At 31.9% G+C, this 21,767-nt stretch overlaps 3 protein-coding genes across 4 annotated transcripts; all 3 read right to left on the bottom strand.

Moving 5' to 3' along the window:
* Positions 1-1,439: 1,439 nt before the first annotated feature.
* LOC110627427 (myosin-binding protein 2) lies at positions 1,440-4,689 on the bottom strand. 2 transcript variants are annotated; one of them, XM_043948861.1, is made up of 2 exons: positions 4,560-4,689; positions 1,440-2,451 (listed from the first exon to the last, which is right to left on the bottom strand). In XM_043948861.1, the coding sequence occupies exons 1-2, from the start codon at positions 4,663-4,665 to the stop codon at positions 1,469-1,471; spliced, it is 1,089 nt and encodes a 362-aa protein (XP_043804796.1). In that variant the 5' UTR covers positions 4,666-4,689; the 3' UTR covers positions 1,440-1,468. The 2 variants fall into 2 exon arrangements, with proteins under 2 accessions (XP_043804796.1, XP_021629418.2); XM_021773726.2 differs by lacking the exon at positions 4,560-4,689 and adding an exon at positions 2,688-3,872.
* LOC110628411 (probable LRR receptor-like serine/threonine-protein kinase At5g48740) lies at positions 4,370-9,812 on the bottom strand. Its single transcript, XM_043948860.1, has 16 exons — positions 9,227-9,812; positions 8,607-9,150; positions 8,071-8,522; positions 7,869-7,986; positions 7,699-7,767; positions 7,541-7,609; positions 7,376-7,444; positions 7,017-7,088; positions 6,825-6,893; positions 6,512-6,747; positions 6,231-6,436; positions 5,752-5,878; positions 5,594-5,662; positions 5,193-5,382; positions 4,991-5,123; positions 4,370-4,878 (listed from the first exon to the last, which is right to left on the bottom strand). The coding sequence occupies exons 1-16, from the start codon at positions 9,303-9,305 to the stop codon at positions 4,666-4,668; spliced, it is 2,715 nt and encodes a 904-aa protein (XP_043804795.1). The 5' UTR covers positions 9,306-9,812; the 3' UTR covers positions 4,370-4,665.
* Positions 9,813-14,508: 4,696 nt separating this feature from the next.
* Positions 14,509-16,631, bottom strand: LOC110627502 (cytochrome b5). The gene is made up of 3 exons (XM_021773849.2): positions 16,337-16,631; positions 15,125-15,191; positions 14,509-15,028 (listed from the first exon to the last, which is right to left on the bottom strand). Exons 1-3 carry the CDS (start codon positions 16,610-16,612, stop codon positions 14,772-14,774), a joined length of 600 nt encoding a protein of 199 aa, XP_021629541.1. The 5' UTR covers positions 16,613-16,631; the 3' UTR covers positions 14,509-14,771.
* Positions 16,632-21,767: the final 5,136 nt, after the last annotated feature.

Raw genomic sequence — 21,767 nt, 5'->3', positions numbered from 1 at the left:
CATTATTTCCATATAATTTTTAAATTCTATACATATGTTATAAAAATTAAGTTAGTGTTCATTAATACGAAAAATACTTAATACAGTGCATAAAAAAATGAGAAAAGACTTTAGTATTTACTTTTTATAGACTTTTATTAAAAGTGTGGAATATTTTAGTTTTACAAATAATATATATATTTAAACTATAAATTTTTGATATAATTTATATTAAATATATATAATTATATTAAAAATTAATGATGCCAAAGATAATTATAAAAATTATGCATAGAGATTGATATTTATAAGAATCCATGCAGATATGTTTATATTTTTCTTCACCATTGTTAGCCATTCTGGGTGCTATAGAGTCGTCATAGCTATTCAATTTATCTGGCCAGAGGAGTTGAATAAAGAAATAAAAGGCAAGTGATGTGTGGGGAAAATGAGAAAGGGAATTGTGAAGTTTTTAAAATTTTTTTAAATACACGTGTAAGTTAATTATTATGTAAACATGATTTTTAACACATCAATGCGATTACAAAATCAAATTAGAATGAGATATTCACTTTTCAAAATTTAACCTGTAAAATAAAAACAGTTTAAAAGATAAAGGTATTAGGAATATTTTATTCTCTTTTAAACAAAGTTCAATAATTATATTCACTTATAGTTAAAAAAATAATTATATTTAATTATTATTTTTCTCCTACTTTTCATATATCCAAATGCCATGTACAAGTTATTCAATGGAGCACGTGACTGTGAATTTTGGACCCTCCATTAGTTATTATTCATTTTATGAAAAAACAAATGAATAATTGATCTTCTGACAATGCCTTGTTTGGGTTGGATTTAAGCACTTCAAAGTCTTCCCAAGCCATCTGACAATGCCTTGTCCCCACTTTCTCCAGAAAGCAGAGGAAAAACCATTTGGGTAAAATCTGAAAAGTTCATGAAAAATAATTGATCTTCTGAAAGATTCCTTATCTAATCAGAATTTTAACATCTCTCAACACCAATCATGCATTAACAGAAATAATTTAATATTATCTTTATTTTTTTATTTTTCAAAGTAATTTTAATCGCTAATGTACTAATAATTCTGAATTATGTGATTAAATTGCATGCTGATCATATAATATACTTTAAATTATTGATTGCATATATATCTTTTAATTAAGGACCATATAATTAAATAATATATTGAAGATAATATAATAATCTTATTAAAAACTAAATATTATAATACATTTTTATATTAATATCATTATTCCTTTTTTTTATTATTATTTTGATGTGAAAAATTTTAATGCTTTTATTATTTTAAAATCAACACAAAAAGTTGTAATTTTAAATGTAAAAGTAAAGATTAAAATTGAAACTAAAACTAAAGGCAAAATTAAAAGATAATCAAAACTAGAGCCTAATCCATACACAAATTGAAGAGGAGGCAAAAAAAAAAAAAAAGTAGTAGTAAAAAACTCTAGCAACCAAGCTTAGAAGATGATGGAGGTAAAGAAGCCTGCCTTAGAAGCTGGTTCACAATATCTTCCACAAGTCTCAATTGAGCATTTTCCCTTTCTCTGTGCTCTCCACAGAAATTCAACTTCTCTTTCTCCTCTTGCACTATTCGGAGCCTTTCTCTTAGCCATTCAACTTCATTATCAATTTTCAACCTTTCACCATCAATGACAGATAAAGGATGCCTCTGCAAATCAATACTACCCAACAATGGTGGTCTGCTTTCTTTTCCATCATTCTCCTTTCCATGTACAGTTTTATCATCAATGACATGAACATCATAAACAGTTGATTCTGTGTCAAGCAAGGAACTATGCATATTGCAGCCTGCCTGATTCCCATCAGCTGCCACTTCCTTTCCACCGTTGGATTCATCAATCTGCTGCAGAACTGGGAGTGGATTCTCACTTGAATCAATGGAAAGTGAAAGTGTCTGTTCTGTATTATAGCTTGAATCACCTTCCAGCTGATCATTTCCTGTAAAGTTCATCTGCTCATAAGCCTCAACTTCTTTCTTCAGAAAATATATCTCCTTCTCCCTCCTAACAAGGATCTCTTTCAGAATGTTCATTTCTTCTTCATCATAATCAATTTTTTCTTCAATAACCCGTTGATACTGCTTTGCTTCCATTTCAATTGATGCCTTATCCTCTTGCAAACGTGATATCATTGCCATGGCTTCATCAGCAGCAGTTGCAGCAGCAGCCCTCTCTTTCTCCAACTCTTGGTAAAGGGCTGCATGCATAGCTTTCTCTTCTTCAAGTGCTTGTTCCAATGCAAGAATATCATTTGCATCATTTCCAGCACCAACTTCAGCATCACAGGTAAATTTTTCAACAAATTGATCCTGCTTGATGCCTTCATCCTTCCCATAGGATCCATCCAATTCAAACCTATGCCTTGTTCTTTCACTCAAATCATTGCCATTTGAATCATCTCCATCACCTAAACCAGCATCACCAATTGTCAATTTTCACTCCAGTGTCATATATGATAAATATGCAAAAATGAACTCATGTTTCAAAAGATTCCAGTCTAGCTAATACTGAAAACAAGCAGCATCAAGCAAAAGCAAACAAATTATACATAACATACATTTAATTGCATGTAATTAAAAAAACAAAGAACTTTTCCTATTGGGCACTTGAGAGAGGCAATTAATCAAGGTCCATGTCTCTCACCTAGGAAACCATGTTCTATTCCACTGGAAATATCCAAGCTTTCGCTAATTTCGCTTCTTACACTGCAATTATAAAGAGGGCGGAGAACTCCTCTGCCAACCAAATGGGTGCCATTAGAAGACAAAGCAGGAGAGAGCTTTCCACAACCAACAGCAGCTCTTCTGCGCCACCGGATCCCAGACTTATGTTTCTGGTTCATAATCTTCTTCTCCTTAGCATCATACTTACTTTTCCTATCAATCCCTTCCACATGGAAATTGGATGATTGGTGACCAAACCAAATCAAATTAAAAGGAAATCTATCCTTCACCAACTCCTGAACAGCATTAATCTTTCTTATTGGCCAATCAACAAACAGTTTGTGCCAGCAGAAATAATCGGTTCGGTACCCAAAAAACCCACTGCAGGGACATGGCAGATAAAGCCCAAAGAAACTCAAGAACTTCGATGGAACAAATGCACAAGCTGATAAACATAGCAGGGAACAAGCAATAGCAAGGTCAACGAAAGCCATTATAAGGCCAACCAAAGTCCAAGAGCGAACCGCCCGGAAAGCCATCAAGCTAAAAATCCCAGATTCAGTATCAAATACTGAGAACAATTACAAGAACTTCAAGGACAAAAATTGAACAACCATCAAGAAAATACAAAATCTGGAACTGTAACTTAAACAATTACCCACCATAAAAGAATATTAGTTCAGTAAAGAATTCTAACACAACAAAGTAAAAACAGGACTTAATATAATACAGAAACAAGCAGGTCCAACAAGAGGCTCAGGATCCATGAACACCAGCAGATAAGCATCAAGGAAAAGCTTCATTATTAAACTGAAAAGGAAAGAAGAACCTCGAATCTACAGTCGAAATTATGAAAATAGAGTGGAAGATGGGATCAAATTTGACACCCAATATCAAGCAAGAATCTGATGAGTTTGTTAAAAAAAAAAAAAAGAAAAATCAATTCTTTTGGGGTCGACAGGTGAGGGCTAAAAAGTGGTCCAAGGAGAGGAGAGGCCTAAGCCAAGCATGGCAGCGGACAAAGCCGTCGGTTTCATTACGGCTCTGCAAAACTTTTTTGGTGGGAAAGTAGTAGATCGTCGTTACGTAGCCACCGTATTTGTCTACTGGCGATCCCGTATATCTCGATGTTGACAGTTGAGGAGTTATGAATAAGTAAAATGTGGATAAAACAAAAATGGAAACTTAATATTTAAGTCTATTACATAAAAAAAAATCCTTTTAATAATATTTAATATTTATTTTTATTTAGTCATATTATTTCAAAATATATATATTAATTATTATATTTTTTAAAATAAAAAAAAAACATTAAATAGGCCTTCATTTCATTATTAATATTAAAGATGATTCATTGTGGCAATAACAATTATGGGTTGAGTTGGGTTGCATGTGATTGTGATAAAAATCGCCTTTTGCATTTGCTCCACAATGAAAATGATATCAGAACAGAAGCACCAATTTTATGCTTAACGTGCACATGCACCATCTTTGACAATCACGTTTTCTTAATATTATAAAATAGGTTTATTTAGATAAAAAATAATTCAGCTAAAATTATTTAATTTGAAATTTATTATTTTTAACCTAAAAACTCATTGAAATTATATGCGTGTCAAATTGTTTCGGATCTATTTGAGATTAAAGTAAATAAAAACTCGATTCAACCAAACTCAAGCTTCTCATTTTTAAATTGCATATCCTTTGAATTCAAATATACTTGGTTATTAACTTGATTCAAGTAGGATATCATTCTTATAGTTTCACAATTTTCTTTCTTGCCATTGACTGAATAGAGAAAGGTAAATGTATACATACTCCAACATAGCTAGCCTTCTGCTTAGTAACTTACTTGAATCATCATCCACAAGAGCTCTTTTCTTCAAATTACACCAAAAAGCACAAACTTTGACAAGGTCTATTATATCTTTCTCATTTGTACTGATCTCGAAAGCCATTTACATGTCGCGAGCTGCAAGATATGAGAGTTGCATATTGTAGGCCTCTTTCAGATCTGCTAATACCTCTGCAATATTAGGCCTCTGTGAGGCATCTCTCTCTACTGACCTTACTGCAACTATGGCTGCCTTTCTCATGCTTTCCACATCAAATGTTCCCTTTAAGTTATCATCCACTATCTCAAATGCACCTGCCTGCAAGTAGGGCTTGGCCTGCATTTGACCATCACGGCACAAAATATTTTGTGCATTTTATTAAGCTATGGAGGACATAGAAGAAAAAGTTTCTTCGATATGAACTATGAAGGAATGAACTTTAGTTTACCCATAAAACCAAATTGAAAGAATCCGGAGTTCCTGAGTGACGCAATGGTTCTCGCCCGCAGATAAGCTCTAGAAGAACAACACCAAAGCTGTAGACATCACTTTTCTCTGTAAGCTGTTGGGTAGAATAGTACCTGAACATAATATGAATGTTAATGAGTTGTTGTTTGGCAAGATAGAGGATATGATAACTGGAAACTTACTCAGGATCAAGATAGCCTGCAGTGCCCTTGACAACTGTAGTCACATGACTTGCATCTGCCTGCATCACTTGTTTAGAAAGGCCAAAATCACAGACCTTGGCATTCATGTCTTTGTCCAGCAAAATATTGCTGCACTTTACATCGCGGTGTATGATTCGTGGTTCATTCCCATTATGCAAATAATCCAATCCTTCAATGGCAATGAAAATTGTGTCAAACTTCATCTTTTAATCATGGCTAAAATCTGTGACAGGAAATGCTAGAAGGCTAATGTCTATGGTATCATCTGGAAATGACAGAAATGAATTTTTCTTGAAAGTATAAGATCTCGATCATCACATTTCTTTCATATATTTCTACATGTAAAATTGAAGGATATAATTATGAGAACATGAACATACCTTTAGCAGCATCAACAGCAATTTTCAGCCTACGAACCCAACTTAAAGAAACTCTCTGACTGTTGGGACCTTAATGGAGATAAGATCGGAAATTCTCAGGCGCAGAAACTATTTAACTGGACTCAAAATCCAGGATTACTATTGATTTAACAACATACCATAAAGGTGATCAACCAATGATCCGCCAGGTAGATACTCATAGACTAGTATTTGCTGCTTTGATTCATGGCAAAATCCTTCCAAACATACAAGATTTTGGTGACGAATTTGAGACAACAGATACACCTAGCAATCAAAATAAGGGAAATAAGACAACTCTAGACTCCAATTCTATTTGAAATTCACTTATAGACATATGTAACAACTCACAGGAGTGAAAAAAAACTTGTCAAAGGATATCCCAGCTGAAAAATAAGGGTATCCTTACAGGATATGTATGATTTGGGGTTTCATACAAGTTAACAAAATAAGAGTAGATTGTAAACTTTACTTCAAGTCAAGGTAATTCAGAATCTGATGGACTGTAAAGATCCTAACCTGTGTCCATCAATGGCATTCCAAGCTTATTAATCAGTTCAGAATCCTCTTCCATCATTGCAAATACAACAAATGAAATAGTAGAGTTCAAATGATAAACCTCATTAATAAAAGAATCAGCCCCAAGTTGAGTCTTATCGAACCGCACTTTTACAGCTACCAGTTTCCCTTCAGAAAGCTTTCCAAGGTAAACAGATCCAAAACTACCACGGCCAATAACCTCCTTAAAGTTGTTTGTAGCAGCTTTAATTTCTTTGTAGGAAAAGATTCTTGCAGAATTCCAGTTTCGCATGTCTGTTGCAGCTCCTGCACATTAAAATCATCTCTCAAATTAGTCTATGTAATACATCCTCAAAATATAACATTGCAACTTCTGCTTACTGTCCGAATATGTTATTCCACTGCTTTGTTTCTTTGTGTACAGGAATACTGAGAGAGAAATGACAAGCAGAGCAAGTATGGTTCCTCCTGCTGCACTGAGTATAATTGCCATATGACTAATTTTGTTAGGCTTTTTGTCAGTAACTATTGTAACTTGTGGAGTCTCAATCGAAGGATTAGATGCAACATCGTTGCAAGACATTGTGGAGAAGGAAAGACATGGATTCCCTCTTGTCCTGAAATAGGCTGACGCATCAACATTCTAAAAATGCAAAGCATATTCAAAAGAAAAGCAAGAATTTCAATTCCATACCTGACTTCCAAACTTTCTCTATTCAAAGAGTGAGGGAGACTGCCTTGCAGTTTGTTGTTTTCGAGGTTCCTGAAGAATGAAAGATAAAAATCTAATCTGGTTAAGGACATGGATTGTGAGTAATGTGTGACACAGTTAGAAACAAAATATCTGTTTAGTTGCCAAGAGTTCGATACCCATAAGTTTACTTACAGTAGATGAAGGTCTACCAACTCTCCCAGGCCATCAGGAACTATTCCTTGCAAGCTATTGTTTTGCAGGTCCCTTCACATTGAAAAATTAAAATGCAACATTAGTATCTTGATTTTTGTGTATGCAGCTAAAGATCCTAACAAGGATGTAAAAGTATTGAAAGTCCCACATGAAACAAAGAATTGAGGGGCATAAATTGTGGAGCACAAGTTAATCAAAATGGCTTTACAACAACCACAAGGCCATAATCTAGAAGCACATTTCACTTCCCAGGCTCAATTCTGATCCAATTTATAAAAACAGCAAATATATGAATAGTTTGGATTTCACTCAAACAAATGGGAAATTTTATAACTTACAAAATCTGAAGGCTAATCAAACCATCCAATTCAGTTCCAAAGGATGTTAAATGATTGAAACTCAGGTTCCTGAAAAAAAATCAGAACAGTAACAAATGCATTATTTTTCTCTAGAAATAAAACTTGGATGGATTCTTCTATTACTGTAATTAATTTAGTTATTACAGCTTCTCAAGATGTTGGAGGCTTCCCAAGTTCTGTATCTCTCCAGCAAGTGAAGTGTTGTGCAAATCCCTGAATTACAATGCACGAGAAGAGATGACAAATGGAGTTAGAAAAGAAGTGAAATAAACATAAAAACAGCATTGCAGATCAGACTTTACAGTGCTTTGAGGTCCAACAGATCACCAAATGTTGGACTAATTGACCTTAAGTTGATATCTGAAAGATCCCTAATGAACAAAAAATGAAAAGGAAAAATAGTCATATATCAATAGATCTTAATTGGATGACGAAAAGAACAATAAAGTACAATGATTTAATTCGAACATACAATGATGTGACTAGGTTTTCTTCACATTCAATATGGTCCCATGATTTTGGAGAGCATGGATCATCTTCCCATCCCAGATCTAACCCAGTGGACTGCTGAATAACCTGAAGTGCAGACACTGCAACAAAATTTAAAAGCGTGAGGTACAATGGGGCCAATTCTAGCAACTGAAAGTGAACTTGTCAAAACAAAGAACTGGCACCTGTAGTTGAGGAAGCTTCCAATGGAATGTCCACAACCTCATACACCTCGATAGCATTGATTTGCGGATAAAAATTGATACTTTTCAGTGTAATATTCAAGCTACTGATTCCTTCTCTAGTTAAGTGCAGAGCACTAGGTTCTGACATTGTCACTGTATAATTAGATTGAGCAATATCCCCATTAATAAAGATATCAAAAGAGGGAGACAGAGGAAGAATCCCAGCAAAGTAAAGGACAATGTAGTAGTCCCCTAGTGTATCAAGAGCAAGATTGTAAGTTAAGGCATTTCTTCGTGCCAGAACTCTAGCCGTTTGAAGAACAGCAAGAGGAGGATTCTCAGGAAGACTTGACAAGTTGAAGCTATGTAGCATATTGAATCCACTCGACACATGAAAGGGTGTATAGTTCTCATCAGCATCCCAGACACGATCATGTGGATCCAAAGGATACCTGTTTTAATCCAATCCAATAGAAAAAAGGCTTACAAAGACCACCAGAATCTATAGGGGAGAAGACAGCATTACAGATTCTTACCTCAAGGAACCATTAGTGTAGCCACTATTGATACGGTGAGACTTTCTAAGTGATTTATCAAGAAACTCTCCCAGGCCACTCTGGTAAGCTCCTTGAGGAAGTGGCCGGACTTCGATCGATGAAATTACCGGAGATCCACCATCAGGAATGGCATGTAAACAGAAAGAGAGTGTATCCCTTTTAACCGGCCATACAAATTCTTCATTCCATGGATCACTGGTAGTAAGGTTTACAGTAGTAACAATAGCAGTGCCAAGAGAAACAGAGAAAGCAGGGGGTTTTCCAAGTTTGTCATAGTTCTTGTACACAAACTGAGCTCTAACAATCACCACAGAAGACACATTTTTCACTGGCAGCTTGTAACACTTGCGACCCTGATCAGTTTCAGGGAAAAAGCGGACAGGGACAGTAGATGAAAAGGTACCCACAGCGTAATCAACGGTGGTTGTGTTGCCTGTGCTTGTATAAGCACTATCCAAAACCCATTGAATGTTGAATGAATCAGTATAATTTTTACTTGCACCGCAAGACAAACTCAAGAAACCTGTAATTTACAGACGCATTAAATCAAACAGTTAATGAAAAATTTGCCATGAACACTCACAAGGAGTAAGGCATACCATCTTGGCCTTCACAGAAACCAAGTATCCACAGGCCAGAGAACAGGATGAAGACAACCCAGAAGCAGTTGATGTCCATAGAACCAGACCCTCAAATGGAACCCACAAGAGACAAGACAAGAGTATCTCCCTGTAAAAACCAAAAGAACAAACCTGTACGTATCCCAAGAAACTAAAAGAATTTGTCTTTCTTGTCGCTTGTCGATTTTCTTTAACAGAGAAGTTTTTTTTCAATGAAAATCAAAACAAAGGGATGAAAAGAGATTGAAAAGTAGGAGTGGGTTGAAATTGGATTGCATAGTGACGATTATGGGGTGGCCTGGGGAGCATGATTTATAATTATTTATAGCACTAACGCTACTAATCAAGTAGTGGTAGTTAAAAAAGCAGTTCATGCAAAGAGAAAGTCATTTCTCCCTCAGAGTGCGTTGTTTAGAACTGAAAAAATATAAGGGAAATCTGACAACGGCTTCTCTGACGAAGTCGTTAAGGTTCAGAAACGGAAGGGAAGCTTGAAAATGACTTCGTTTTGAAAGGCCCTGGCGTGTGGTTGACGAGCTTGACCATGCTTATATTTGTCGTTTTAAGTTGACTTGTCCGTGAAACGACAACATGTATGTTTATTAGCTGTGTACGAGTCCCTAACATAGGATAATGCGAGGCTGAAACGTGTCCATCTCTTTTATAAGGCCTATTTACATTAGAATATTTAATTAACATTTTTTTTTATTTTTTGGATTTTAATAATCTTATTAATACTATTATATTATAAATTTATGAATATATTTTATTTTTAAATTACAATTAAATAATAAAATAGAAGTTATAACTCTTTACAAAGCCAATCACTTCACTTTTTTATATAGAGTGATCAATTATTTTCAATTTATTTACTGTGACATTAATAACTTATATTTATATTAAAAAAAAAAAAGAAAATTGATGTATAAAATTAGGTTACGGAGGCGTGATTGTATTGATGGGTTAGGTATGAAATGACAAATTAAAGAGGAGTATAAAGTATGAATAGGTGCATAGGATGCTTAAAGAAGCCGTTTAATCAAAACAATTATAATTTTCACAGTTGCTTTTTTTAACTTTGCTTTGAAAATTCATAATTTACAACCTCATCCCCATCATGTATCTTTCCCGTAAAAGGGAAGCTACCTTTCAATTCTTTAATGATTCTAACATATCTTCACCAATATCAACTCCATCAATTCCCTCCCTTGTATTTCTCATGCTTCAATTATGAACCCTCCATTTTCTTCTATCTCTTCTCTCTTTCATTTCATGAGAATCCAAATCCCGGCTCTTTTTTCAGTCATCCCCGGTTGATACTCTCCATCAATTTGTCATTCTTTTATTTAATGTGACTATTTTGAAATAAATCAAAAGAAATGAATTTATTTTTTTAATTTTTATATTTGATAAATTAATAATATGAGAATTAATTTTAAATTAATTAAGGTGAGAGTTTTGAAGGTTTTGAAATCTCTAAAAGCTATACCCTCCTCAAATAATCTTCCTCCCAAACAATATAATTATTTTTAAAAATTATATTTTCTTCAAAAACTCCCACCCAAATATAGTGTTAATGCTATTTATATCAAAATTATTTAATTAACTTTTTTTAATATATCTTTTTTTTAATATTAACTTCAAATTTACTTAAGGATGGTTGGCTTAGCTTTAGATTGCTTATAGTTTATAAGCTTAAACCAACTATATGGTAATCTTTAATAAAGTAAATGACAGGTAATATAAGGTCTATTTATATTTGCTTCCTAATAACTGATAGTTATTTTGACCTTATTTTTTATTTAGATCATATTATTTTTTAAAAATTTATTAATTATAACTTTTTAAATTAAAATTTCACATTCTTATTTAAAATTATAAAAAATAATAAATAAATTAAACTAATTATAATATTTATTGTTTTTAAAACTTATAATATTTATTACTAGATTACATTTTTAAAATTTTAGTTTTAGTTATTATATATGTTATATAATCGATTAATACTTTTATATTTATTTTATTCATATAATAAATTGATATATCTTATTAATTATTTTATATTCAATTTATCAAACAAGCTATAATCAATTATCAACTATCAATTATAATCTAGCTATATACTGCTATTAACCACTATCAACTATATTTAAACCAAATAGACCTTTATAGTTTTTTTAATTAATAACTGCTTTCTTTTTTAAAAGAATTTATTTTATTTTATTTTAATATTGAGTGTTAATATTTAATGTATTTATAATTAATATTAAGTGATATAGATCAATATTAAAATATATTAAATTGAGATTTCAATAATTCAGATTACATTAACTATTTAAATATTCTATAACCCTGAATAAGGGATAAAATTCTAATCACAATAAGATATTATCCGTATCAGAATATTATCCTTATATAATTTCATATTCTATTTTATTTAGGATTTTGTATCTTATCTTATTTAAAATTTTATATCCTATCCAAATTTTATATAAAAAATTCACAAGCGGTATAATAAGATAAGCTATCAACTCCGACAGTTAATTTCATAATTTATTTATCACATTTAAGTATTCCAGCGTCATGTCCAACAGTTAATTTTATAATTTACTCATTACATTTAAGTATTCCAAAGATTGATAAACTAACCCACCCAGTATTCTCTCTTATTTTGTTAGTTCGTACTCGGAAAATTATAATGTGCTCACATCATTGGCGTCATTTATGAGAATCAATACAAAAAATATATCTCCTTTATATTTTTTTCTTATTATAATTGTGATCAAACGATTAAAAATTTGAACTCCTATAACGAATAATTTCCATCATTAAAAGGTTATGTTCCGTTGCAAAAAGTTTATGTGAAAGATTTACTATGAAATTAATCATGTATTTAATACTCTCATCGCAAACTTTTTGCACTCAAATTTGTGTCTGTCGCTGTAGTAATGACATTACTAAATTAAAATTTCACCGTCGCTAAATGACATGAATCCGTGAATTCTTTATTAAAAAAATACAAATTATTTTATTTATATTTACACACATCAACTAAATAATATTGCGTGCTTAACAACTGTCAATAAACAATAATCACTTTTCACTTTTACATTTTATTTTTCTATTTAAATTATACATTATAGATCATCTCATATAAATTTAATTTTTATAATGTACAATAATTAATTTTGCAGATGAGATTTAACCGGTTATGTCACCTATAAAAGAGGCACAACTCCAAAGTGATAGTATGTTCCTTATATCGAAATACTTTTTCTCAAAATCAAATGACTTATTACTCTCCTAGGTGACATAAGAGAGCCCTTCCTAGCAAATTACTGCCCACTTAGGCGATGTAAGAGTGATCTAGATGACATAAGAGTGTCTCTAAGTGACATATGAGCGCCTCTAGGTGATATAAGCCCGCCTTTTCAAGAATTACCCATTTAGGCGATGTAAGAGCGCTCTTAGGCGACGTAAGAGTGCCCTTTCAAGCAACCAATTGCCCATTTAAGCGACGTAAAAGGGCTCTTTCAGACAATCAATTGCCCATTTAGGCAACATAAAAGTGCCATTAGGCGATATAAGAGTATCATTTCAAGTAATTAATTGTCCATTTAGGTAATGTAAGAGTGCCCCTAGACGATGTAAGGACGCCCTTTTATGAAACCAATTGCCCCCTTAAACGATTTGTATGCCTGTTTATATAGCTTCTCATGGCAGTATAATACCATATCTCATCAATGTCAAGCCATCAAAAACGATAAAAATAAAAGTCAGGTAACATTTATTTAACTATACAAGTCCATTTACTAAAACACTTATATTTTAGTTACATATTGATAACTTTAGTCATCTCATCTAGATTAAAATGCACCTATAAAACATCATTATCACATACATAAATAGCAAAAAAAACTATGGCCTCCAAAGTTAAAACACAAGGCGACAAATTCGTTAGGGAAAAAATCAAAGCAAATAATTACTACAAGTTCGCCAAGCGAAAAGTCAAGACAATTATCAAAATGATTTGTTACCAAATTCTTGTAAGGCTATAAGTTCATCAAAGGGAATAATCTAATATCAAACTTAAAAAATTCGACCACTGTACGGAACTACTGATGTAAATTAATATTAAAATATATTAAATTTGAATTTTAATATCCTATAACTACGAATAATAAGGTGGTAAAATTCTAATTATAGACACTATTCATATCAAAATATTATTTTTATAGGATTCCATATCATAATTTTGTATTTTATTTTATCTAAAATTTCATTTCATATCCAAACTCTAAGAGTTCACAATCTCCTTAGTGAGATAAATTATTAATACCATAATTTAATCATCACATATACTGATTTAAGTATAGAGAGATTGACTTAATTTAATCATCACATATACTAATTTAAATATAAAAAGATTGTCAAGTCAATCCACTTGATACTCTCTCTTATGTTTTAGGTTAGTATTCAAAAAAAATTATGATGTGAACATTATTAAGAAATGTATTATATTATTTTATTAATTTTAAATAAAAAGAATATCTTAATTTATATTTTTAGTATTAAAAAATATGTACAATTTATATTTTTTGGAATGTTGCGAAAAATATTAACAATGGTTTTTTTAAAAAAATTAATGAGAAAAAAAATTTTCTATTTGTAAGAATAAATATTTATGTTTAATTTAAAAATAATAAAAATGATAAAAAATTATATCAATTTAAATTTATTATTAGTTTGTTTAAAATAAATTTTTAATTAAATTTTATTATTTTATAATTTATTTTAACGAAAAAAAAACCTTCATTAATAAAAATAAATTAAATTCTATCTTTACTAATAAAGTGTATAACTTCCATCTAATCTAATCCCTTATGAATAATTGATTTCAATAGTTACTTCGGATTTGGAGATACAGAGCCAAAGCAAATTGTCTAAAAATATAGGCTCTATCTGCAATAATCTTTAAGGTAATTTTTAATATTTTAACTCGCTCAATATACAATTTGAGTATTTAGATAGTAGTTTATAAAAATTACTCTTTTAAGATTTAAATATTAAAAGTATTATAACTTTACATGTAAAAGTTAAGATATAAATTGAACATAAAAATAGAATAAAAATAAAAAATAGAAGTAAACTGAAACCCAATATAAAATTTATTTTCAAGTCTAGTCCTTAAAAATTAAATATTGCAATCTTATTGAAACTAAGATTTGAACTGAAAGTAATATTAAAATCAAAATCAAAATAAAAAAATATCAAATTTTATTTTTTATCCTGAACTATAATTAAAAAGTATGCAATCTTGTTTTAAGAGCCGAATCAAGTTTTAACCAAGAGCACAAGAAGATTGATGACGATATGAAATCTTACATGAAAAGGCTAAAGGCAGGGAGAAACGAGAACATATTCATCACAAGTCCTGAGTCCTAAGATCATACCCACAGGTTAAAGGGTAACCAAAATAAGCTTATTATGAATCGAATTTCGATTCTAGTTCTTGTTTCAGCAATTATGCTTCAGTTGATTTGGTATAGAAGCGGATACCAACAGCCAAACCTAAGATCAGCAAAGGAACTAGGAATTGGAGGAGCTTGATGATAAATTCTGGTGTCTTGTCTTGGTTGTAGTGAGGCTGCTTAGGAGGAGTATACGCCTTCCTAGAAGGTATGGTTGATGTATCAATCTCACCGACAAAGAATTCATCCATCATCGCCCTTGCACTGCTACTGTGGCCAACATCCTCAAAATCATCAGTTGCATCCTTCCCTGTAAACCATACAAGTACAAGAATCAACAGTACTCGCAAACTTGTCCCCATGAATGTTTAAACAATTGGCGCACATAACAAGTACATCTTCATACCTGTGGCAGATAGCAAAACCTCATCACCACCAGGATGGTCCTCCAAGAATTTCGTCACATCATATACCTGGTCCACAAAATTAAAAATATGGTATTTTAGGATATTGCAATGTGAAATATAACATCACATTACATAAAAGTTTGAGTTTGCATATTGAAGAATCATCCTGAATTCTGTGTTCATCCCGCCTCGAGGTCATTGCTCATTCTCTGTTACATGGTTCAAAAGCATTTCCTCCAACCAGATCCTAAGGCACATGATTATTTGGCATTCAAGTACAAGCCGAAAAACGACAGATACTCCCACCTCTTGACTTCACCCTAAAGGACCCATGATGGTTAAGGATTCTTACTTCTTAGACATGGTTAAGATCCTTAGCCATAATGAGGTTGGGGATCTGCTGAATTGCCATTTACTATCTTGCCAATACAAGGAACTGTTCAAATGTTAAGAGAACAGAGGATCCAAAAGACCATCCAACATGTGCCTTCAGTTCATAATTCCACAACTCACAAGTAACCAAGAGCATCTAAAGGAGAATTTCACCTCCTTGAACAATTCAAGATCCCAACTCAATCAACATGACTAACCAGATAAGAGATGCTTAAGAAGTCTAGTTTTCTAGTGACACAAACTGGAAAATGGGAAAACTTCTATATTATATTCCGAGTTCTCCTTGAGAATTATATCAAACAATTAAAGCCCAAAATCCAACTTCATAAATCTCGAGAAAAAAATTGAATTCTTGATGCATGTGATATACCAATGATCGGAAAAAAATAACTCATCAGTAAAAAATCATTTGCATGCAGTGAATAAGCAATCAAAAGAGAACCATCCACCAATCACAAATCAATTCAAACACATGCAGCCATATCATCCATGTTGAGCACAGCAACATCACATTAAGCATTTTAGATCTCAGCTACTAGAATCAACGGCTTACTAACTTTCGAGGTGTATGACATTCTCGGGTGTGCATTAGAGATCCATAAAGTAAAAACCATGTCAAGATTGAACCAATGAAGACAAAGAACCGAGAAATCAGAATTCTCAACGAAGCAAACCAGAAAACCAAACATTTCAAACAGAAAATAAACAAAAATCTTCTCAGATTCAGCTAGAGGAGTTAAATCCCAAGACAAAACAAACCCATCAACAAGAAAAAGGGAAGTAATCAAATTGCATATGAGAAAACATGGTATGCATACCTTTCCCTCAATAACAAGCCAGCAATCTTTGGGTTGGTTGTGCTCAGAGACCTCAGCCAAAGTATAGACCTTTGCTTGACTACCCATTTGTATGATTTGGCTTCTGGTATGAGAAAGAGCAGAAGGAAAAGCTTTAAGCTTTCTAGCAGAAGCGAAAAACCGTGGGCGACACAAGCAACACAAAGTGCGAGTGGGATCGGATTTCAAGGCGGGGGGTTTGGTAAGGTCAATAGAGCTGAGGCGGGTATAGAGTTGGTGAATGGTGAAATGAGCCATTCACCAACCAACACGAGTCCACGAGTTTTGTCATTATTGATTATATTTTCATTTTACTTATTATACCTGAACTCATATCTATTGTGATTAAAAATCTAATAAAATGACATAATTAATCATATTTTATTAAAGAAAATTTTGTCTTCTTTGAAAAATTTTAGTCATAATCATTAAAATTTAAAGTAAAATTAACCATAAGTCTGACGGTTTATAATTTTTTTAAGGTGTAGGTAATTTATTTTTAATTTTTATAAATATATTTAATAGATTTAAACTTTAATTTAATTTAGATATGCACTTTGTGACTGTTGCTTGACACTTTAATTAATTTTTTTTTCTATTCCAGTTGTTGGAATGAAAATATTTGGTGGACTTCTTGTATGGATACTGCCTGTAATTATCATTAATTGGTTTTTGTGTTCATAATAATCTAGAGCTGAGCTTGATCAAACTCACATAAATTTTTAATTAGGAGTTTTTTTTAACCTTTTATTTTCTCTGTACATAAGGTTATAAGCAACAGTGTCCTTAGCGCTTGGCCAAGCACATTTGTTGTTTTGATGTTTGATGCCTTCTAGGTTGTTCAATCTAGTATGAGTATACTGCTTTTTTGTCTATTTTTTTGCAAATTTTGCTTCTTTTGTATGTGGAGTATTTTTCAACATGGTGCAAACTTCTTTTGTGTGTTCATTTTTATTGGCTGCATAAACTACTATTATAGTGTTTCGGCGTGGCATTTAAGTATCAACTCAAGAGAAAACGGGTTGTTGCCTTGTCCTTTCCTTTTCCTGCCATGTATAGCCTGTTGCAATTGATGAGAAAAGTCTGCATGCAGATTTATGTCTTATCATCTTATTGTCCACTGGAGCTGGAGGAGAAGAGAAAGGAGAGAGCTCAAGTTTTGTATGAGAGGAAAAAGCAATTGAATAAACTCAGAGCAAAGGCTGAGAAGATTGCAGAGGAGAGGCTTGGTTCGCAGCTAGAGATATTGTCTGCTGTCAAGTACTGAAGTTTTTGGAACTTGGGCAATTGCTCACAATTTTGTTCAGGATTCTCAATCAACGTTTTTATTGTGGTACCTTTGATTTGAGAAGTTAGAATCAGACATGCTTTCCCAAAAAAAAAGAAAAGAAGAATTGGAAATTTGGAAATACTAGCAGGAGTTGCGTGGTAATGGACAGAGGATATGAATATCGGACTTACTGTATTTGGCGATGCATCTTGGTGTTAACAGAAACAGAGGATTTCTCCAAGGTTAATAGTGTGTTTATCTGATGTCCAATATGATGCCTGTACATATCTGAATATTACACAAAATCTTCTATGGATTTATTTAAGGTGTTGGGAGGGCAGCAGTGTAGAATGATAATTGCATGAATGGAATTGTCAGGGTGTTGACCTGTTGATTCAATTTGCTTGGTTTGTGTGCTGCTTCCCTGGATTCTTGAATTGCTTGCGTATCGACGTTATAGGTTTCCTGAAATATAGCACATTTCAGTTGCAACAGAATTAGTCTCGTGCAGTTCTAACCCGTTCAATTTCTTTAAAAAGGCACAATTCACGGAATACAACAAAATACTAAATGAGTTGTGCATATAATTTGCTAGTTTTCTTCTCCATCTTCTTTCAATATTAGCACGCATTCCATTATACAAGATTCAAACGCATTGATTCCTTGGCATGAAAATCAAAATGTTAATCAACTCCTATTGAAATTTTATGTTCAAATTAAATAAAATTATGTATTTCTATCTCAATTAAGTCCGAGACGCTATGCAAGAGATTACTATCACATTTACAAATTTGTAATAGAATATGTATCAAAATGCGGGAAACATTATGGGTTGATTGACCCTTAATGTCATGCAATTGTCTTTTTATTTTCTTGATCACTTGTATCAATATTCCACGGAAACAAACAGAAATACCAGTACCCTATTATGCAGAACCTTCTGATATTATTGTATAGAAAATATGTACAGAAGCATGGAAGAAATTTCCTCTATTCACTTTGGTTGCCAAACCCTATGCCGATGAGAAATGGTTATTTTCTAGGCAACCGATGACCTTAAAACGGTGGCTATAGTCCACTTAGTGACTGAGTTGTTTGTGCTTTGTCATTGTTAACTCCGTAGAGTACAGCTCACCCTGGAGGCTACTTTGAATTGAATATCTCTTCCTCTAATTTTGGGTCAAAACTTGATTTCTTTAATACTTTGAATGTAATTGCAACTACATATGTATGGAATCAAGCTCTGCATTCAAATCCATTTAAAAAGGAATTTGTAAATTTTAAATATATTTCTTATGCGTCAAATTGTGATTCAATTCGAAAAAGTTTTATACTACCCCTAAATTGGAGAAAAAGGAGAATTTGTATTGGAGCGGAGGGTAAGGGTTTTCAGGAAATATACGAGGTTAAGCGACGTAAACTTTACTGTTAAACCACTTAAATTTCTTTATGTCTATTCTTTTTTTCTCTTTTTTCTTATTCTAATGTTGTGATTGTCCGAGTGTGTGCCTGCTGTTATGCATTTTGTTTCAATAGAATTCTTCATAGACGATCTAATGGTCAAGTTTTGAAGACCAGGGGAGTTTTTTGTGCTCAATCACACGAAGATTAGAACAAGACTACACCCGTAAAAAGGTATAGCCTATAGATAATATAAATTACTAAGTACAATAATCTATATCCAAATCTAGAGATTATCGAAATAATAAAATCCATATGCAACAATGGAAAAGGCTGGATCCGTCTAAGATGATTTAGATATGCATCTCTCCTTTCATAGGATCTCTCGCCAGTTCTGTCATCTTGTGAAGAAGTATCAGTATATGAATCAGCATAATCCTGAATTATATCTCCTCTTCCTCAGCATTTTTCAGCATACAGTATACACCCACTAAGGGAGAAAAACATCAGGTGATGGGGAGTACAGCCAGTGAAGATGGCGTCCTGAAACTGGTGCTTCCAGGCAGGTATGTGGAAGTTTACAGGCAGCCTGTAGGTGCAGCCGAAATCCTGAAGAAGTATCCCAGGCACTCTGTAACCCGGCCAGATGTTTTCGAGTATCCTTGGGTCGTTGTAAAACCTGAGTCTGTCTTGAAACTTGGAAAAGTTTTCTTCGTTGTTCCTAATCACACACTTTATAACCTGATGAAATCTCACAGGGAGAAAAACCTGAAACCTGACAACAAGCAAGTTCAAAATCAAGACTCCCCAATAAAGTCACAAGCTGGTTCGACCCCGAAACATCGAAACTGTCACACAAAACTTTACCAATCACCTCCTACTACATCCTGTAGTTGGATACCTTCTCTAGATCATGACCGCGATTCGAGAACCAGAAGACAAAACAAGGTTGGTTCATGGCCTGATGTTGTGCTCAAGAACAAAACTCCCCTACTTAGACTTCTTGAAGATAAAGCAGTGAAGAATTCCAGAATTATGACTAGATCTTCCAATCATGAAGAGGATCACAACATTGACAAGAACATCACACTGGAATTTCATAAAAAGAGATACGGTAACTTAGAGTTTAGAGACAAACAAGAGGTTACCATGCTAAAATCTTGCTTAAGGAAACCAGACAGTGCTCGCAAGTCAATTCAACTTAAGGTTTCATTTTTCTTGCCAGCCAAACATGAGGAGCATCAGAGAAGAGTCAGAGTTTCACCATAAGAGTTTTTCAGGTCAGATTTTTTTGGTTCATTCTAAAAGCTTTTCCAACATAGCCTGATTTTTCGACATTTTCCAAATATGGTGGCTATGGTAAAGATGTTTTTACTTGGACCTGTTGGACCTACATGTCCAGTGAACATGTAAAAATCAATATGGATCTCAGGTTGCAAATTTGTTCTGTAGACATCCAGTGTAATGATTTTACATTCAATGAACTTCATATACTTTATTGGATTCCTGACAAGGAAAAAGTAGGGCTTTTTACCTGATAAAGGTTTGAAAAAAAATTGATTCCTAAATCCTAGTAAAAATGATTTCTTAGAGCAGTACTGCATTTTTCCGCTTGCCACTCTTAAAAAGTGCAGTAGAATTTTAAAAAAATTTTAAATACCGATTTAAAAATTTAAATACTGTGCTTTACAAGTGTAGAATTGAAAAAAAAAAATTACCTTATAAGTGCAATAAGATATTATTATATATATATTTATGATCCTTAAAATTTAATAAATTTAACAATTTAATCCAAAATTTTTAAATAATAAATAATTTAGATTTAAAATTTTTATTTTATTAGTAAAATATTTATTCTTTTAAATTTACTATTACGTAAGTAAAATCTGAACCTTTCAATATATATCAAAATATTTTATAACAATCTTATATTAAATATTTTCTCTCTTATATAACTCTAAAATTTTAAACTCTAAACTCTCTAATTTCTAATTTATAATAATTTTCTATTATATATTTTCCTATTAACCTTTAAATTATTAATTTTCAATTTATATCAAGTATTTTATTACAATCTTATATTAAATATTCTTTTCAACACCATTAAAGTAATAAATTATATTTATATAATTTTTTAAAAATATATTACAACTGATAGATAGATGTATGAAATAAAAAAATAAAATATAAACACTTAAATTAAATTATCTATATTAACATGATAGAACATATTTAATATAATACTGCTACAAACTGTGAAATACTTTAGTTTTTAAAATATTATTCTATTAAAAGAATAATCATTTCATTAAAATTTATTATTTGACTATAATAATTTAATTATTTAACTTTTATTTTTATAATAATTTAGTCTTTTTATTTAAAAAGATTATATAAATTTTATAAAAATAATTTATTATTTTAATAGAGTTGAAAAATATTTAATATATGATTATAATAAAATATTTTGATATAAATTGAAAACTAATAAATTTAGAGGTTATTATATAATAGAAAAAAATTTTAATATAAAATTACTATAAATATTTTAATATTAATTAAAAATTAGAGAATTTAGGGTTTAAAAATTGAAGGGTTTATACAATAGAGAAAATTTCTTTCTTTTTTTTTAATTTAAAAAAAGGCAAAAAGTCCTTTTTTTTAGTTGTTTCAAAATTATATATATACATTTGGATTTTCGGTCCATTCTCATACACACAACCTCAATCCTTTTTCTTGCTC

The sequence above is a fragment of the Manihot esculenta genome, chromosome 12, assembly GCF_001659605.2.
Source record: "Manihot esculenta cultivar AM560-2 chromosome 12, M.esculenta_v8, whole genome shotgun sequence".
NCBI classification, from domain to species: domain Eukaryota; kingdom Viridiplantae; phylum Streptophyta; class Magnoliopsida; order Malpighiales; family Euphorbiaceae; genus Manihot; species Manihot esculenta.
This window is presented reverse-complemented; position numbering and strand designations above follow the sequence as displayed.